Below are 17,065 nucleotides of genomic sequence, written 5' to 3'. Positions count from 1 at the left end.
GCAGACATAGCCCAGTTGTCTCTGACCTACTAACACATATCCCATGACCCAGGTGACCTGCAGAGTCTTCAAAGGCTTTAGCTTATTTCTGTTTCTTTTTTCTTTTATTCTTTGTTGTTTTGTTTTGTTTTATAAACTCTTGAATCAAATGTGTATTGCTGTGAGGGAGAGTCATTTAGAGGTGCTTACTGAGGTTTTTTGTTTTGTTTTTTGATTGGTGCTTGGTCACCTAGTTTAATTCTCTCAGTAACTCTCAGTAAAGTCAAGCGGGGGGAAAAGTATTTAATCATACATGTGTATGTGATGAGAGTGAAATAAGAAAGTGATGCATTAGTGGGAAGAAGAAGCCATGCTTGTCTGCAAATTTAGATAAACCTTTTCATGGAAAGGGGACTCATGCTGTTTTCTTCTTTGGCTATGTCTGACTGTATGAATTCATTACCTCTTAAAGGGAGCACTCGTCCAAAAATGAGTGCTGAACCCCCATGCCCCCCTGCCAACCCATCAATTGGGTCTACATTTATTATTTTGACCTTTCCTTTCAGGCAGAGGGACATCAAAGTGGATCCTGGACTAGTTCCTCTATGAGGAGATGGAGGTGTCATCCTCACAGTGTGAGAGGCAGACTGTCAGCCTGCGCTGGTTTTGTTGTCGGTGTAGAAGATTCACAGAGTCTGGGTCAACATAATTAAAATGAGAATCATTTAGGATAAAGTCTATGGAGGAAAAAATGTGACAAACCAGGCGTGAAAAAAAAGGTAAAAAATTTCTATAGTTCTCTATTAATAAAAGTGATTAGATTTAAAGTGGCTCCAACTGGCAAATTGATTTAACATTTGTAGTTCGAAGAGAGGAGACTCCACAAAATCAAACGAATTCAAAATTGTATGACTCAGTTGCTGTAAATGATCAAGGAATTTCAATGGGTTTCTACAATATAACAAAATCAGTCATTTTCATTTGTTAGTTTTTATTATAACAAATCTTAGGTTGAAAATCAGCAATAAATCCTACTTTAAAATTAAGTTTGTTTTACAACTAGAGTGGAGCAACAACAACTAGAATTAATACTAATCATGCAAGTTTTCACATAATGTTAGCAACTGGAACTGGGTGCTGAGATTTAAATTGTCAAAAACAAACAAAAACAATACCAACAAAAATCAAGCGTAACAAGAAGAATTACAAAAGTTAAAATGATCATTAGTAAATCCTTACATTTGGTATTTTTACAGCAGGCATGTGAAGATTTTAAGAGGAAAATAAGAAATAAATATTGGGAAAGAAAGCGCAATAAGTTGGCAAACTTATTACTGATGGTTGGAATTTTAAAAAGCAGTGATGTTGGTGTTCCAGTGTTTCTTTCTTTTTCCATTGAATTCTGCACGCAGCATGTAATGTTTCATATATCAGTATATATACATTTTTACTAATTAACATGCAGACACAATTCTCAGTGCTATGCACACTTTAGTTTTCTCCACCCTGACTGCTGATGTCCGCCCTTCACTGAAAACTCACCTTCTGAAACAAACATCGCTGCCTTCCCACAGAACCGTTAAATCTGTCCTTGCAGTCCTAAAATAGCCAATCTGTCTCTCTACTGCTTAAACTATGGTTCCTCCTCTGCAGTCACTTCCTGTCCTGTAGCAAAATCTTACTTACTTCACTGCACTATAGGCTAGTGTTACTTTTAGATGGACATGGGGACTTTTGTAACAGCCAACACAGAACTATGAATAACAGCATTAGTTAAATGCCTAAACAACAGTAACAGGACTGTTAAGTTGGTGCTTCTTTATCGTTGTTTAGAAATGAAGACCTTTCACATTTAAGACATTTTGTTATATTGAAATAGAAAGTGTAATCTGTTTAGAGTGTCAGTATTGTTGATACTGGAAATATTAGTGATAAATGAATCATTTGTAAGTGAAAATATATTTTCAAATATTTTATTTTTTACACTTTTTTTCCAAGAATAGACAATAAATGTAATTATTGCCATATTCAAAGTTTTATAATAAAATAATAACAAATCGTTTAATAGTCTATGATCAGGAGATACTGCAAACTTATTATCAGGATATATAATAATAATATATTGTAATATATTGTAAAAAGAGGGAGCGAAAACAAAAGAACAACAAAAAAGTGTCATGATTTAAAATGCAATCTCCAAACGTATAAAAGCTAGTAAGACCAATGTCATGTTTTCTGTTCTTCCAACAGATATGTGCATTAAGTCGTCTAAGTTGTCAAACTGAACAATAATGACATTACTATAACTTAGTTTACATTTTGTGTTCTTACAACAGAAAAAAAAAGTATGTTCAGTATCATTTGCGAGAAGTAATCTCGGGGAGGACAGTGCAGTAAACTGTTAAGTTAATAGATGAGAGCAGTTTGGTTACAGATCATTTACCAACAGGGCCATCTAGTGTCAGAGTCGTCACCTCACAGTAAAGTAGAGGCAAAGACCAATGAGACAAAGACTGTTTGTTCTTTTTTTTTTTAAGCACCGATAAATCAAACAAAATGAGCCCCAGCAGTTTAAGCACTCGGTAAGTACAGTATGATGTATTACTGAGACAGTTGGTGTTCATTATCAACAGATGGCAGCATCACTTTAGTGACAGAAATGATCTGACTGATGCAACAAAGTCTTTGCTCTAAACTGTAAAATTCAGCGAGATGTAAAATCTCTTTTGGAGCAATAATTCAGACAGCAGTTGTTCACTTTTGAACAACAATTTATCATCCTCAAATTAATCTTACAGATTTACTTTATTTTACCAGACTTTTAAAAAATGATGCCCATCATAGCTGTCCTTTTAAGCTATTCTTCTGTAAATTTTTAAGTTATTAATTAAACCACATATGTTCTTTAAGCTGAACTGACCATTTAGAATATACTTCTTTGTGAGAACACACTAGTTTTTAACAACGGAAATATTTTTCAAAGCACTAGGGCATCGAGGTACTTTTCTTTTTCAAGACATCATAGCTCTATGTCAGTCTGATAAAATGCTGTTAAATCAGATAATAACTCACTGTTTCAAATGAGATCAAAGAAGGCTAAAGTCTAAAGAAGTAAAACAAATTCAATTAGAGTTCGCCTTATGTTGTTTGAACCATTTTCAGTTTTCATGCAGATGTGGAAAATTCACAAAAGGTGTAACAGTGATTTAACCATTTCTAAGCAAAGGCTTGGTGCTGTTAGGCAAAGCAAAACTTTATTGAGAGTTCTTAAAACCCTTTGCAGTCACTCACTGTGCTTTAAAACAGTCATCTAAGACACATGTTTAATGTCTAATCATGTTTATTTAAAACATGAAACTTCATGTAAATTTATCCCCCAAAATGTGTGCTTTTATCCATCCATCCATTCGCTTCCGCTTATCCTTTCAGGGTCGCGGGGGGCGCTGGAGCCTATCCCAGCTGTCATAGGGCAAGAGGCGGGGTACACCCTGGACAGGTCACCAGTCTGTCGCAGGGCCAACACACAGGGACAGACAACCATTCGCGCTCACATTCACTCGCACAGTCACACCTAGTGGCAATTTGGATTATCCAATTAACCTATCCCCACAAGCTGCATGTCTTTGGACGGTGGGAGGAAGCCGGAACCCGGAGAGAACCCACGTGTGTGCTTTTAATTTATTTTAATTTACTCATTTACTCAGCTCATTGATCAACACAAAAATGAACCAGATCAGTAGTTTTTTTTTCTAATTTCTTTGCCCCTGCAAAGCTCTTTAAAATTCCTGTAACCCCATAATTAGCATAACATGACATTTTTAATGGTATGTTAAAGCGATTTAGCTGCTGACACCCCCGGCAGGATCCTATTCCAGCTACCACAGGGTGAGACAACCTGGACAGGTCACCAGGCTGACGCAGGGCCATCACAGAGAGACAGACAACCATCATTCACACTCACATTTATACCTATGGGCAAAACCACCAGTTAACCTATCCCCACTAACTGCATGTCTTTGGACTGTGGGAGGAACCCGGAGTAACCAGAGAGAATCTGCAGAGAACCCACGCAAACGGAGGGAGAACATCTACACAGAAAGGCCCTGGATTTAAACTTAGGAGCATTGTCCTGTGAGGCAACAGTGCTAACCACCGCACCACCATGCTGCCCTAAAATATAAGCTGTACAACATAATACACTATACACACATGCCCATAATATTAAGCATTTGTGGTTTCTCAAGAAAAACATTCACTTTTTCACTTCCGCATGATGCTTTCAAATTGACCAATAGATATATGTTTAAATCTAGGTTCTGTAATTTATTCCATGTCCAAGGTGCATAGTAAGAAAACATTGTTTTTCTCATCTGTCTTTTAAGCCAGACTTTCTTTGGTTTATGGATTATGTATTTAAAGGATGTATCAGAAAGATAAGAAATGCAGTAATAGAAGTGTCAGTGTCAGTGTATGTAAATACTAAAATAGTAATGAAAACAACCTGTGACAAGAATCCTGCTTAAACATCCATAAATGCACTTTCACTGTAAACTATGATGGCTACAATAAATAAACGCGTTTGCATCAGTGAAAGGTTCAATATGGTAAGTTATTTAATTAAAGTATTTGATACACCTTTAGACATATTATAGAAGTTAGTACTAGGAGAGTATTAGAAGTACATGAACTGTATTTTTCCCTTTATGTATGAGACACAAGTCATTGTTTCCTCATCGGCTCCAACAAAGAAAAACACACGTGAAAGTTGTTGGGTGTGTTGTGTGCCAGGGGGACAAGTTTACTCCTTGTAGACCTTGTGTGTCTGATGTCCCATTAAACCTCAAGTGAATTTAAGGCAAAGGTGTTAATAAACAAACTTTAACAAAAACACATGATGCAACCAAATGTCACATGAATGCACAGTGCTTGAATTAAGGAGTCAAATAAGTGATTAAACAGGAACTAATGTCATACATAATATGATAGACATAAAAAATATAGAATTACTTAAGTAGAAATGAGTAAAAACAAAATTTAGGCGATTATAGAGAATTAATTGCATTATTACACTTCAAGTGATCAGGACCAGTGCATGACAAGCTGTGAGCTAAAACTGAGACTGAAGTTTCTAGGACTAAAATTGATGGCATTTTCCACAGGAATAGAGAGTTTTGTTATATTTTACAATCAGCGTTTCCCATTAGCTCAATGCCTTACCTAACAGAAAAATTATACATAATTATAATGGCAACCAAGAGAAGCTGCATCATAGAAAGAGCCAGCGATCAAGGGATTACAGATGACTCCATATAATAGTAAAGGGGGGGGTCATAATACTGATGCTTTTATGCAAATTACAATAGCACCAGTACATTCTGATACTATAATAGCATATTTCACTCCACAGACTAATAATGGCTTTGTATCATTCATTTATCCCAGTCAGTTATGACAGTGTCACAGTGTGCCAGTATACAGAAGACCAAAAATCAAATCCAGCTATCTTTACTCTTAGTTTTGTGGTTTTATTAATGAATGGCTTATGTGTAAAATGTCTATTCGAACAGTTACTGAGGCCTACAACCACATACAGACATACAACCACAGGGCTGAAGTAAACAGAACTTTTCCTAACAAAACTAATACAGTCCGTTTAAGTTTCCATAAAGCTCATGTTGCACGGTTCCCTGCCTAAATAAAGAGACAAAGAAACAAAAGTTGAGGCTTCTGCAGTCTATCTTAATAATAATAATACCATCCAGGTAGAGACATGAGAATTTCATATCTTCAGTACATAATATTGTTAAATGAATCCAATCGAGATGAGGCCCCAAAACAGTATCGAATGGCACTCATCTTCAAGCCCTCGGGCAGCACTGCATTAAACACAGATGTGTTTCTATAGAAAAACCTTGTAAAACTTTACAATGCAAAGAAAAAAAAGGTATAAACAAGATCCAGAAACACTACAGCATGTCTCAGTGAAAAAAGTCCTAGTGCTAATCTTGCTTGTCTGCAGTCCAGATCAGGCACCCACTGAAAATACTGAGTGAATTATAAAGCAAAAAATACAAAAAAGGCCATCATCTCTCATGGACCTTAAAACAATACAAATTAAAAATGTGAGAGCATCGTTGTTTTGGGTCTGCTCCAGATATGAAGTGGTGCAGACAGGATTCCAAGACTTTGTGGAAAGCCTGGCAACCCAGTCTGTGCTCCCATAACTGTTCAGTGTAGCTAAGGTCGGGTGCTGCAAGGAAAAGCCCACGAAAGTCAGCATTTAGACATCTTTGCTCTTCATGTAGTTCTTGTGTAACTTTGAGGTTTGTTTGCGCTCATTTGCTGTTGCTGTGTGATTCTGTTTCTGCAAAGTTTCCAATTCAAGAAGGAGAGCTCCTTCTTATTTAGCTGATTGGTATCAAAACAGCCGCAGACCTTAAAATTCCCACCTCCAAGTTTAACTGCTCGATTATTAACCTCTACCCTTCATCTTCTTCCATAACACTGATCTAATGCCACAAACCTTAAACTTGGATTCATCTCCACCACTTTTTCCCATAATGAACTGTTGAAAGTATTTGACCTACCGGCATCCTCTGAAAAGTTTGCTGCAGACAAAATGATCTTCTGACACACTAAGAAATATCTTCTTTCCCAATAATAAATAAACAGCAAATTTACAAGGCTCTAATGACTAGATCAAAGACATTTGACTTTAATCTAAAAACCACTTTAGTGGAAGAAATTCAACTCAAGGAAATATAACCTGTCGTACAAACACGTAACCAAGGTCAGTGTTGCCAACATGCTCACACTGCTAACCTAGAAATAGACACTTGAATCAGTAAATGATTTGAGTGACTTGGGGAAAAAAACCTATGAAATTCATGGAAGGATGAATCTAGTTGTTTGATTATTAGATTTATTTTTATTTCTAGTTATCCCCCTGAAACACTGATTCCTCACATGGGATATATATCATAAAAATGTTTTAAATGTATTAAATAATGTTGCCTTTATTGTGTTAAGCTGTAAATAATAACCCAATGTCTGCACACGAGGATGTCCTTTTGTAGTATGGAAAAATTAAGTAACAAAGTAATGATTTTCTACTTAAAGATGATGCTTGCTTTTTGATTAATCTGAAATACTTGGAAAAAATGTCAAATGCATCTTAAACAGGAGCTCAAGTCTCACAACGTCAAACACTGTCAAAACAGACACATCTGTCAGCAATGAAGGATGTGACTGCTGACTTATGAATGCTTTGGCTTTACACTTTAATCTGCTTTGAAACTACTTCACAGAACTTAGAAACTTGAATCTTGCATCATACAAATGGGTGATGAAAGGGGGGAGAGAGAAGGAGCAGGGTGGAAAAAACAAGAGAGGAGTATAGATGAGGAGGAAGAAGAGAGAGGGGGGAGAGAACAGTAGGAGAGAACCGGGGGGGGGGGACTACTTAGCAGACAGTGATGAAAAGGTTGACTCTGGAGTTGGAACGGGGGAGTGTCATCAGAGATAAATAAGCTGTACAATGTCTCACAGGGTCAGCAGGTTGCTTGAACTCAGCAGGTCCTCCTTTCTTTATACTGGATGATGGACAGGCAGGACAGAATTGAACTCTGCTACCCTGAGCTTGCGAATCTGTCTTGCAGGGTTTTAACACGTCCTCAGCCTGAGGCTGTCCTCCTCTATACACTGTTCTTGTCTATCTCTGTGCTAACTGTAGCTCTGAATGTGCTGGTTATCATATCCATCTCTCATTTCAGGCAGCTCCACATGCCCACCAATGTCCTCCTGCTCTCTCTGGCCATCTCAGACCTCTTGGTCGGGCTGCTTGTGATGCCGGTGGAAGCAATGCGGTTTATAGAAACCTGCTGGCTGCTGGGAGATCTCATGTGTGCTTTTACTTACATTATCGGTTTCACTCTCACCTCAGCCTCTGTGGGCAACATGGTGCTCATATCAATTGATCGCTACGTAGCTATTTGTTATCCTCTGCAGTACCCCACTAAAATCACTCACAGCAGAGCGGAGCTGTCTGTGACTCTGTGCTGGGCCTGTTCGCTCCTCTACAACGGGATGATCTTAAAGGAGCATCTCAGGCAGCCAGACAGGCATAACACCTGTCACGGTCAGTGTTTGGTGGTGATTAACTATGTCCCTGGAGCCATCGACCTTGTCTTTACTTTTATCGGCCCTTGCTCAGTAATTATCATTCTGTACATGAGAGTATTTGTTGTAGCGGTGTCTCAGGCTCATGCCATGCGGTCTCATATTACAGCTGCTGCAGCTGGTACAGTAAAAATCACCGCAAAGAAATCAGAGAAAAAGGCAGCCAGGACTCTTGGCGTTGTGATATTTGTGTTTTTGATGAGTTTCTGTCCGTATTACTATCCCTCTCTTGCAGGGCAGGACATTTCAAACAGTGCTTCATCTTGGGCTATTGTTTCCTGGATGCTGTACTTCAATTCTTGTCTGAATCCACTGATATATGCTTTTTTCTACCCGTGGTTTAGAAAAGCTATCTGGTTCATTGTCTCCCTGAAGATACTAGAGAAGGGCTCCTCTCAGGCAAATATACTTTAAAATAGCAAATTTATCCTGAACCAAATCAGTCTGTATGAGAGAATGAAACTGCTGATTATTCTATGTGGCAGTAGCATAATGGTTTTTAATTATAGACTTATTCAATGAATCAAAGAAGATCTGTCACAAAGTCTTATTTCATATGACCCACTGTCTCTAACAAGTATTGTATCCTGTCAGAACTGGAACATATAAGTCATGTATCAATGCATAATGGCAAAAAAGATTTACCCTCCTTACTGCATGAAATCAACAATAATAATTATAATGACTCAGAATCTTTCAGGCTTTTTACTACAGGACTTGTATTTATTCTGTTTAGATTTTTAAGTACTGTGCTCCTTATTACATTATTTTTATTCATTGAGCTTCCCTTTTTAACTTTCAAATTGCTGCTTCATTTCTTTGCGTATTTTTTATATTTCTTGCCATATTGTTCACTGCCCCAAAATTTAAAGGAGCACTTAAAAAACACACAAGATCGTGATGAAACATTTAAATTAAAAATCATTACTGAAATGTATTATGTAATTTGTTGGGGACAAGATAAAGTAACAATGGTTATTGTTGTTTCTTACATCTTTCAGTTTAACAGTTTGTATGCTACAGACTTAAAAAGGGGGTTTAGAAAAGTTGATAAAGGTTTGAAAGAAAGACATCGCCTTAATTTCCTCTCAACCACTGAGCAGCCACTGATCAGTGAAAACTTTCTTTCTTATTGTGAACACAGTGAGACACATTTTAAGATGGATTTATGTCATTATCTTCAGCAAATCAGATACTCGTGTATGTTGTACAGCAAAACTAATTTTCAAATCTCCATCACATGTTAGTTAAAATGGGCTATTACTGTAAAATCTTTTATGTCTTAGAATGACATTATTCTCTTAACTTATCTTCTAGTGGAACAGAAAATGTGAATATATATCTAGACAGAAAAAAAATGTTCACAATGAGAAACTTGTTTTGTTTGAGGGGCGGGGGTAGATATTTGTAAAATGCAATACAAATACTACAGTATTGAAACAATCTTTTATTTTGTATGTATAAAAGCAAAAACAATAAAGACATTTATATTATATTAATAAACCATTAAGAAAGACTATTGATGAAGCCTTCATCTCCTGGATTGTGAATGAGGACGTTTCACTTCTGTAATAAAAAGAACAAAGAACATGAGTTTGTTATGTTGTTCTATTCACCTTCCATTTGAATATATGTTTAAATGAATTATAAAACGGCAATCACACATCTTTTTTGCACTCTGTGGTGGGGTGTGGTCTGCGGTGCCATGCAGGGAGGGCGGACGCACCTGCACGGCATCCTTAATCATGCCCGTCTAGTTGAAAACATGGGGACTCAGGGATTTGGGGGTGTTGTGGTGAGATGTAAATAAAGATGGCTCCGAATGATACTCCGTGGTCCCGCCGTGCCTTATTTACGCCACATTGGTGCCAAAACCCAGGAGGCAGCACGTCGGGTCCGTATCGGAGCCAGGGAATGGAGGAGCTGGCCCAGAGGGTGGCCGAAATGGCGGCCGCCCAGCGGGAGCAGGCGGCGGAGGTGCGTCGCCAGCAGGAAGAGCTGCAGGACCAGTCCGAGCGCCACCGGGAAAGGATTGGGGAGCTGGCGGCACTGCTCTGGGCCTGGGCGCCACCCCCACAGGTGTGTCCCGAGGACAGTGAAGCGGTGGAGGAGCCACGTGAGGCACCTCAGCAGCCGTGCAGGGAGGGCGAACGCACCTGCACGGCATCCTTAATCATGCCCGCCTAGTTAAAAACACGGGGACTCAGGGGTTTGGGGGTGTTGTGGTGAGATGTAAATAAAGATGGCTCCGAATGATACTCCGTGGTCCCGCCGTGCCTTATTCACGCCACACACTCATTTCTATTTTTATCATTCACAGTTCCAGTTGAAGCCGATCAAATGTGCACCAAAGTTTGGGAGTCTCTAACTACTGGAGGTCTAATGTGTCCAGAAACAGCATTTGAGAATAAACAACATATACCAGGGATTTCATGTGGCCAGAAGTCATCACAAGAAGGACAACGTGGCTCCGATTTGCCTTTGAAGTATCTGGCCACACATGGGTTGTGTATTTTTATGCCACATGTAGGATTCTCACAGATTTGGCACTGAAAAAACAAGAGAGACAAAAAAAAATAATAATTCAGATCAAATACTGTAAGCAAACAAATAATGCTGATGACACATTACAGTAACTGGTCATTTTTTGGATACATTTAACACATATCAGGTTGGACTATCCTTTATCTTAAATGTTTCTCAATTAAAAACATTCCTCAAAGATTTTGGTCCATACTGGCCCCAGATGATTCACTTATGTGGGCTGCATCTTCATTATGCTAGTCTCTATTTCCACTGGTTCTGGTGTGGTAGAGGCCACTTAAATACTGTGAACTCATTAGCACAGTAAAGAAACTGGTCTTATGCTCTTTGTGGTGTGTTATTCAGTCAAAAATGCCCATTAGCCGATTAAAACACTTGCCATTAAAGGAGGAATACAGGAATACAACATGAGTCAACAGGCTGTGGTGTTTAAGTGGTGCTCAGATTACACTAAGAGGCCTAAAGTGTACTCCATTACATCAGTCATGTCCCTACCACCAACAAGGCAGGGTGGAGCCATGCTTTTATGCTTTTAATCTCAAATTATGTTCCTATCATCTGAAACTCATCAGACCAGACAATGTTTTTCCAATCTTACATGGTTCTGGAGTACACTGGTTTTCTGCTGCTGTGGCCAACCTATCCTACATGTTTTGCAGTCAGAGATGCTCATATCTATAACGTGGTTATAATTAGTGGGTGATTGTATTACTGTTTCTATCAGCTAGAACCATTCTGACATTATTCTTTGAGCTCTTTGAGCATCAACAAGACAACGTCAATTAGTTAGCACTCACACAATGGCTTTCTTCTTTCCCTGAGCATTCTCTATAAACTCTAAAAAATGTTTTATGTGAAAACCATTTCTGAAATATTCAAATAAACAATGCCACATTTAAAGAGACCTAAGTCCCCGTCCTTCTCCAGCTGACACTTGGGATTTCAGCACGTTTATATGAGTTTCTGCAATTTGGATGGCTGATTAGATATGCTTTATCAAGCAGTTGTGTCCAATACGGTAGGCGGTCAACATTACAGATGATATTTACTTCAATTCTCTCTCAAGATCAATTTTCTCAACAGCAAATGAATATAATATAAACAATAATTTGTAGTAATTGTAGTATAAATTATAAATTGTATATGCATGCTAGTCATCTTCATTGTTCGTTTTAAAAATAAAAATTTATATTTTTAAAGTTGAGGTAATATAACCACACCAACCTAATGTTTACAGTTTATAGTGATCATCAGTGCCTAAATTCAAGCGGGTACGAGGGTGATATTACTAAGTGTAAAAAGGGAAACATTTACCTGGAAAGCGATGTTACGACAGATGTGGCACACTTTGATATGGTCTTGATACATTGTGCGAATATAAGGCTCCATCTCTATGATACACCGGGTGGACAAGGTGTATTCGCCCCGTTTCTAGGGTAACAAATAGCACGCAAGTTAAAATGATACTAGCATACTGAAACACATACCCAAAATGTTATTATTATTATTATTATATTTTTGTTATCATTGAAACAAAGAAATCTTGTTTTGTAAGCTGTAAATGAGAAGGATTGTCTAAATAAACGTTATTTTATTTGTATAATAAAGCCTATAATAATAAACCATAATTAATGACATTTTACGCCTTATTAATAAAGGAAGCAGTATGGGAATGATAAACATAAATGGAGTAATTATATTTGACCTTAATAAGCTGTATGACCTCCTCCTGCTGCATTCCCATTTTAAATATGGTTAATAGGAAGGCAAGTACTTGAAGAACTGAAATCATTTTAATAATCCGTTCACAAAAAAGAGGAAGTAGTTTGTGGGAAATAAATAATCAGAATTGTGAAATCCTACTAGAGACGGTGTATTTTACCTCACTGAGCCATTTGTCGTGCACTAATCGGCTCAACAGGTGCTCCGTTTCGCTCTTCTTCATCTTTCTGGTGGTCATGGAGTCTGTGCTGTTCAGAATATCAGTAGAGGAAGCCTTGCCATTCTCAGAGCACACGATGAGGTCCAACTGAATGAGCACAATTCAAGTTGATCATAACATTAGTTTTACTACAAGCCACATTCACCCATTCACACACATTCATACCATTTCTTCTGTGTCTTTAACATGATATGTTTAGGAATTCCTGATGTAGCAAATATGATACAAAACTTCTTTAAACTTCTTTCTCAACACTCCATTTTCCAAAATTTTGAATTTTCATGGTTTGGGCTTTACAGGGTTAACGACTGCCAATTTAACACACACCAGAATTTGGGGTTCAATACTCTTGTCCAAGGAAACTAACATATGGACAGGAATCACAACCCCAGTCTTCTAAATGGTTGATGTTCTACCTCAAGAGCCACAGTCACACAAATCTGTGTGCAGTAATCTATTCATGACTTCCTACATGATCTTTTGAACAAAAAAATAATGTTGACCACTGTTTATGGATAATGTCACTGATTAGACTGTTACACTGAACTGCAACCTACAAGTTATTAGAGGTGGGAATCACCACACATCCCACGATACGATATTATCACAATACTTAACGCACGATTCGATATTATTGCAATTTTTTTTAAAATATTTTGCGATATTCAGATTCTGTACATAAAGGTAAACTTTATCAATATTCATTATATCTAATATCAAAGTCTCACACTCAGTCTTTCTCTCATTTCAGTCAGTTTTATTGTTGACAAACTGAACGATTTGTATTACAGTCTAGTCCAACTTAACTGAATGCAACCATCTGGTACAATTATAGCTATTCTGAACTATGCAATTTATGAAAACCCTTCAGCAACTGAAGAATTTGAAAGTAAATTAAAACAAAATATAATTTTACATTAAATAAAAAAGTTTTAAACTTAATTGAAATAAAACATGTCTTAAATTAAAATAAGTAAACTGTCACGTTTATTGCTGCCAAAAAAAAGTTAAACACATTTGGAAAGTGAAGGAATGTCAGGATTCTTGCTCAGAAAAAGGATCAACATGCTCTGAAGTCAGAGCATGTTCCAGTCCACAAAAACTTTTTTTGTAACAAAATATCGATTTCTGCTGTCCCTGTATCGATACATTATTAGCAAACAAAATATCACGATACTACACAGTATCGATTTTTCCCCCCACCCCTACAAGTTATGTTGTTTCAGGGTTTTACATCAATATACCACCAGAGACTTAAAACCCCACCCCAACAAATACCAAAATTTATAGTGGAGGCATCTATAACATGTTGTTTTGCTGTGAATTTAACTCACTGTTTTCCTGAAGAGCTCAAGTTCATTGTCGGCATAATCTGACGACATCCTGGTGATGTCAGTTTCAGCCATGTTCACCTGGATGGGATTAAAGTTAAACTTTAATTAATAATGTATTTCCTTTAATATGATCCATGTAAAGTCTTTGCAGCTTGGACACATACTAAACAACAGCCCGACAAGGCAGACCCAATACAAGCATTAAATCACTAACCAAGGCGTAGTACTGCAGACCGTTATTTTCAGACATCCCTTTCCTAATCTGCATGAACATTGGCTGCAGTCTTGAGTTGATAGTATCAATAAAATCTTCCAGCTTGTCGGGTGCATACTGTGCTGCAGAAAAAAAACAAAAACAACAATGTTTGTTAGTCTCCTACAAAAACAAAACAAAACAAGACACATGGGAACGTGGTTCTGGTGTCATAATGTGCACATTAAAGGTTGGTGATATAATCTCAAAATTGTATCACAGTATTTAAAGGGAAGTTGTGACAATATTTCTGATGATATAATGGACAATGGACAATATGAAATGGCACAGCCCTAGTGCATATACACAAAAATATTTTATAATGTCTATATGTTTGGGGAGGGTTGGGCTGAAGGATTTTAATTGGAACATATATACCATCATCTTATTGTACTTCTATCCCAAAATTTGTATTTTACAACTTATTTAATAATTTATATATCTGCACAGGGTCTGCAGACAGAAATTAGTTAGTAGCTAATTTTGGTACAAGGCATCTTGTAACACTGCCTTCAAGTGTAATGAGGTTGCTTTTTTGTGTAACAGTAAATCAATAGTAACAGTCTCTTAGTGTAAGAAAATAAGAAATTATTTATTAATAATTAATAAGGGGGTGATACTACTTTTTGTTGCCCTACTTTACACTAGTCTCCAGATACACTATGAGGTGCATTTTGAATTTTCATTCAATTGTTGTTCACATGTATAGGAATTTACTTACTGCGGTGCGTTTCACAGCAGTATTGATAAAGAGCCTTTGCAGCTTGCTCATCGATTACTCCACTGACCATCATGGTCTGAAGAAACCTTCGATGGCTTTCTCCCATCTGTCGTGACATGTCTGTGGGTACAGACAGGTGGTCTTTATATATATAGTTAAATATCTGTAAATCAGACAAAAAAGATGATCATCCCACAACACTTTTGTGCTGGCTAAACGTAAATAATAAACAAATAGATAAATAAGAATGTGATGAAAAAGTGACACTTACTATTTCACTGACACAAAAAGAAGTTATAAAACATCTAAAAGGCACATGTAGACATCTATAAAAACAAACAAACAACAACAAAACATAGCAAACTAAATAAGACCAGCGTCCGATCCGACGTTCTGCCAAATTGTTATTCAAACCAAATTCACGGTACTTTCGTATTTCTGTTATAAAGTGTATAAAAAGTGAAATAAGCACTTTCTCTGAGGACTGTTAGCAGATGTTCTTTAAGTTAAAATGCTACAACTATTCCCTCCTGCAAACTCAACAATAGCATCATTTCTGAAACAGTTTCCTCGTCTTTGCCGAACGGCTAACTTACGCTAAAACTACTGATGCTAGCTTTTAGCATCAACTATATAAATATTGTAACTATGACTGAATCTTTTTAGAAAGGTTACGCTAGGTAACGTTACAGCCAGACGTTTTGCCAACTTTAACTTAACTATCTGCTATCTTTTGTCAATCAACGGTTATTGCTAATGGACCCGGTTATTTGCTTGTCCAGTTCTGCAGTTGCTCTAATGTTTAAAAACAAAAAATGTAATTCTTTCCCGTTTCATTTAAACATGTTTACCTACTCACCCCCTACCGCTCGCGCCTTCCGTCTTTTCCTCCGGGTTCTCTTCGTCTTTGTAGGTTTTTGTGGTGAATCACTGCCACCTGCTGCTGTGGAGGAACTACTGCGGGACGCCATCCCTGCCACCTCTGTTCATTCAAGCCTGCAGACCTGTTTTTTAGAGCTGTCACAATATCAGTGACCAAATTAACATTACTAAAATTATTCCCTTTACTTTTACAATAGCAATACATAACATGTTAAATGTTAAAAACCTCTAAGTTTGAAATATTATAAAAGTGGCAGCTCCACATAAAATTCTTAATGAATAGATTTAGTATATGGTACATACACATAAGAAAAGCCAGATACACAAAATAATTAATACAGAGACAAACCACATTCATTGAAAAGCAGGAGCTACTGCTAAATAAAGTAACAGCTAAATAAAAAGCAGACTATTAGTGTTTTAGCTCAGACTTACCTCCTCTGACTGGCACCTCTTTCCTAGTCTCTCCCTTTTCTTTCATTCATTTTTTTAAATCTAATCGACGTGTTTTAACGTTACCAGGTTGCCATGTCGACAGAGAAATTGCATCTTTGACGTATGCACTTGGGTGCCATGGAAACTGCAGAGAGAACAGAGTCTGTGGTGGTAATCTGTTTACTGATGAAGATGATGTCCACAGCAGGCAAAAGCAACCCACAGGCCAGTGATACCAAACAAAGCAACAAAAAGATTCATGTTATATAAAAGAATGAATAAAAAGAAAAACTGTGTCTCGTTTCATACAGATAATAATGTAAGCAAATTTTCTAATGGTGAAAGTGCATATTGGTACTGAGCGTTAATGTTTTGCGTGTACAGTACTGCACGTCACCACAATATATACGGTAGCAGTGTTGTGCTTTATTTTAATGCCATGAAAAAATTACACCGTATAATCTTTAGTGTAAATTGAATTTTATAAAGTATAGAGTTATACAAGGCTGGCTCAGGTTACCCTGAATCCTTCTTTAGTCACACCACCATAGGATTAGGCTGCTGAGGGCTTCCTACAGAGCACTGAGTGTTTCTTCTTCACTCACCCTTCACTCTCTGAGCTTACACACCACTCTGGAATTAATCATTATTTATTATTACTTGGCTCTCTTCCAGAGTGTGTTTTTTTGTCCCGTCTTCCTCCCATCACCCGCAACTCGTCACGACAGATAGCTTCCTCTTCCTGAGCCTGGTTCTGCTAAAGGTGTCTTCCTGTTCATAACAAGTTTTTCCTTCCC

The 17,065-nt window shown here is 37.4% G+C and overlaps 2 protein-coding genes across 9 annotated transcripts; one reads left to right on the top strand and one right to left on the bottom strand.

Annotated features, from left to right (window-relative positions):
• Window positions 1-7,578: 7,578 nt before the first annotated feature.
• Window positions 7,579-8,571, top strand: LOC102205184 (trace amine-associated receptor 13c-like). Its single transcript, XM_005743705.1, has one exon. The coding sequence runs from the start codon at window positions 7,579-7,581 to the stop codon at window positions 8,569-8,571; it is 993 nt and encodes a 330-aa protein (XP_005743762.1).
• A 1,038-nt stretch (window positions 8,572-9,609) lies between these two features.
• Window positions 9,610-16,340, bottom strand: nsmce1 (NSE1 homolog, SMC5-SMC6 complex component). 8 transcript variants are annotated; one of them, XM_005743613.1, is made up of 9 exons: window positions 16,269-16,340; window positions 15,811-15,968; window positions 14,952-15,071; window positions 14,192-14,313; window positions 13,978-14,055; window positions 12,584-12,730; window positions 12,016-12,132; window positions 10,580-10,706; window positions 9,610-9,723 (listed from the first exon to the last, which is right to left on the bottom strand). In XM_005743613.1, the coding sequence occupies exons 2-9, from the start codon at window positions 15,920-15,922 to the stop codon at window positions 9,689-9,691; spliced, it is 858 nt and encodes a 285-aa protein (XP_005743670.1). In that variant the 5' UTR covers window positions 15,923-15,968; window positions 16,269-16,340; the 3' UTR covers window positions 9,610-9,688. The 8 variants fall into 8 exon arrangements, with proteins under 8 accessions (XP_005743670.1, XP_005743671.1, XP_005743674.1 ...); XM_005743614.2 differs by having other exon boundaries at window positions 15,811-15,955; window positions 16,269-16,304; XM_005743617.1 differs by lacking the exon at window positions 16,269-16,340 and adding an exon at window positions 15,223-15,277 and having other exon boundaries at window positions 14,952-15,114; window positions 15,811-15,828.
• Between the last annotated feature and the right edge of the window lie 725 nt (window positions 16,341-17,065).

The sequence above is a fragment of the Pundamilia nyererei genome, unplaced genomic scaffold (genome assembly GCF_000239375.1).
Source record: "Pundamilia nyererei isolate P.nyererei 1_Seehausen unplaced genomic scaffold, PunNye1.0 scaffold00134, whole genome shotgun sequence".
Classification (NCBI taxonomy): domain Eukaryota; kingdom Metazoa; phylum Chordata; class Actinopteri; order Cichliformes; family Cichlidae; genus Pundamilia; species Pundamilia nyererei.
Note: the sequence above shows the minus strand (reverse complement) of the source record. Positions and strands in the feature narration are given on the sequence as shown.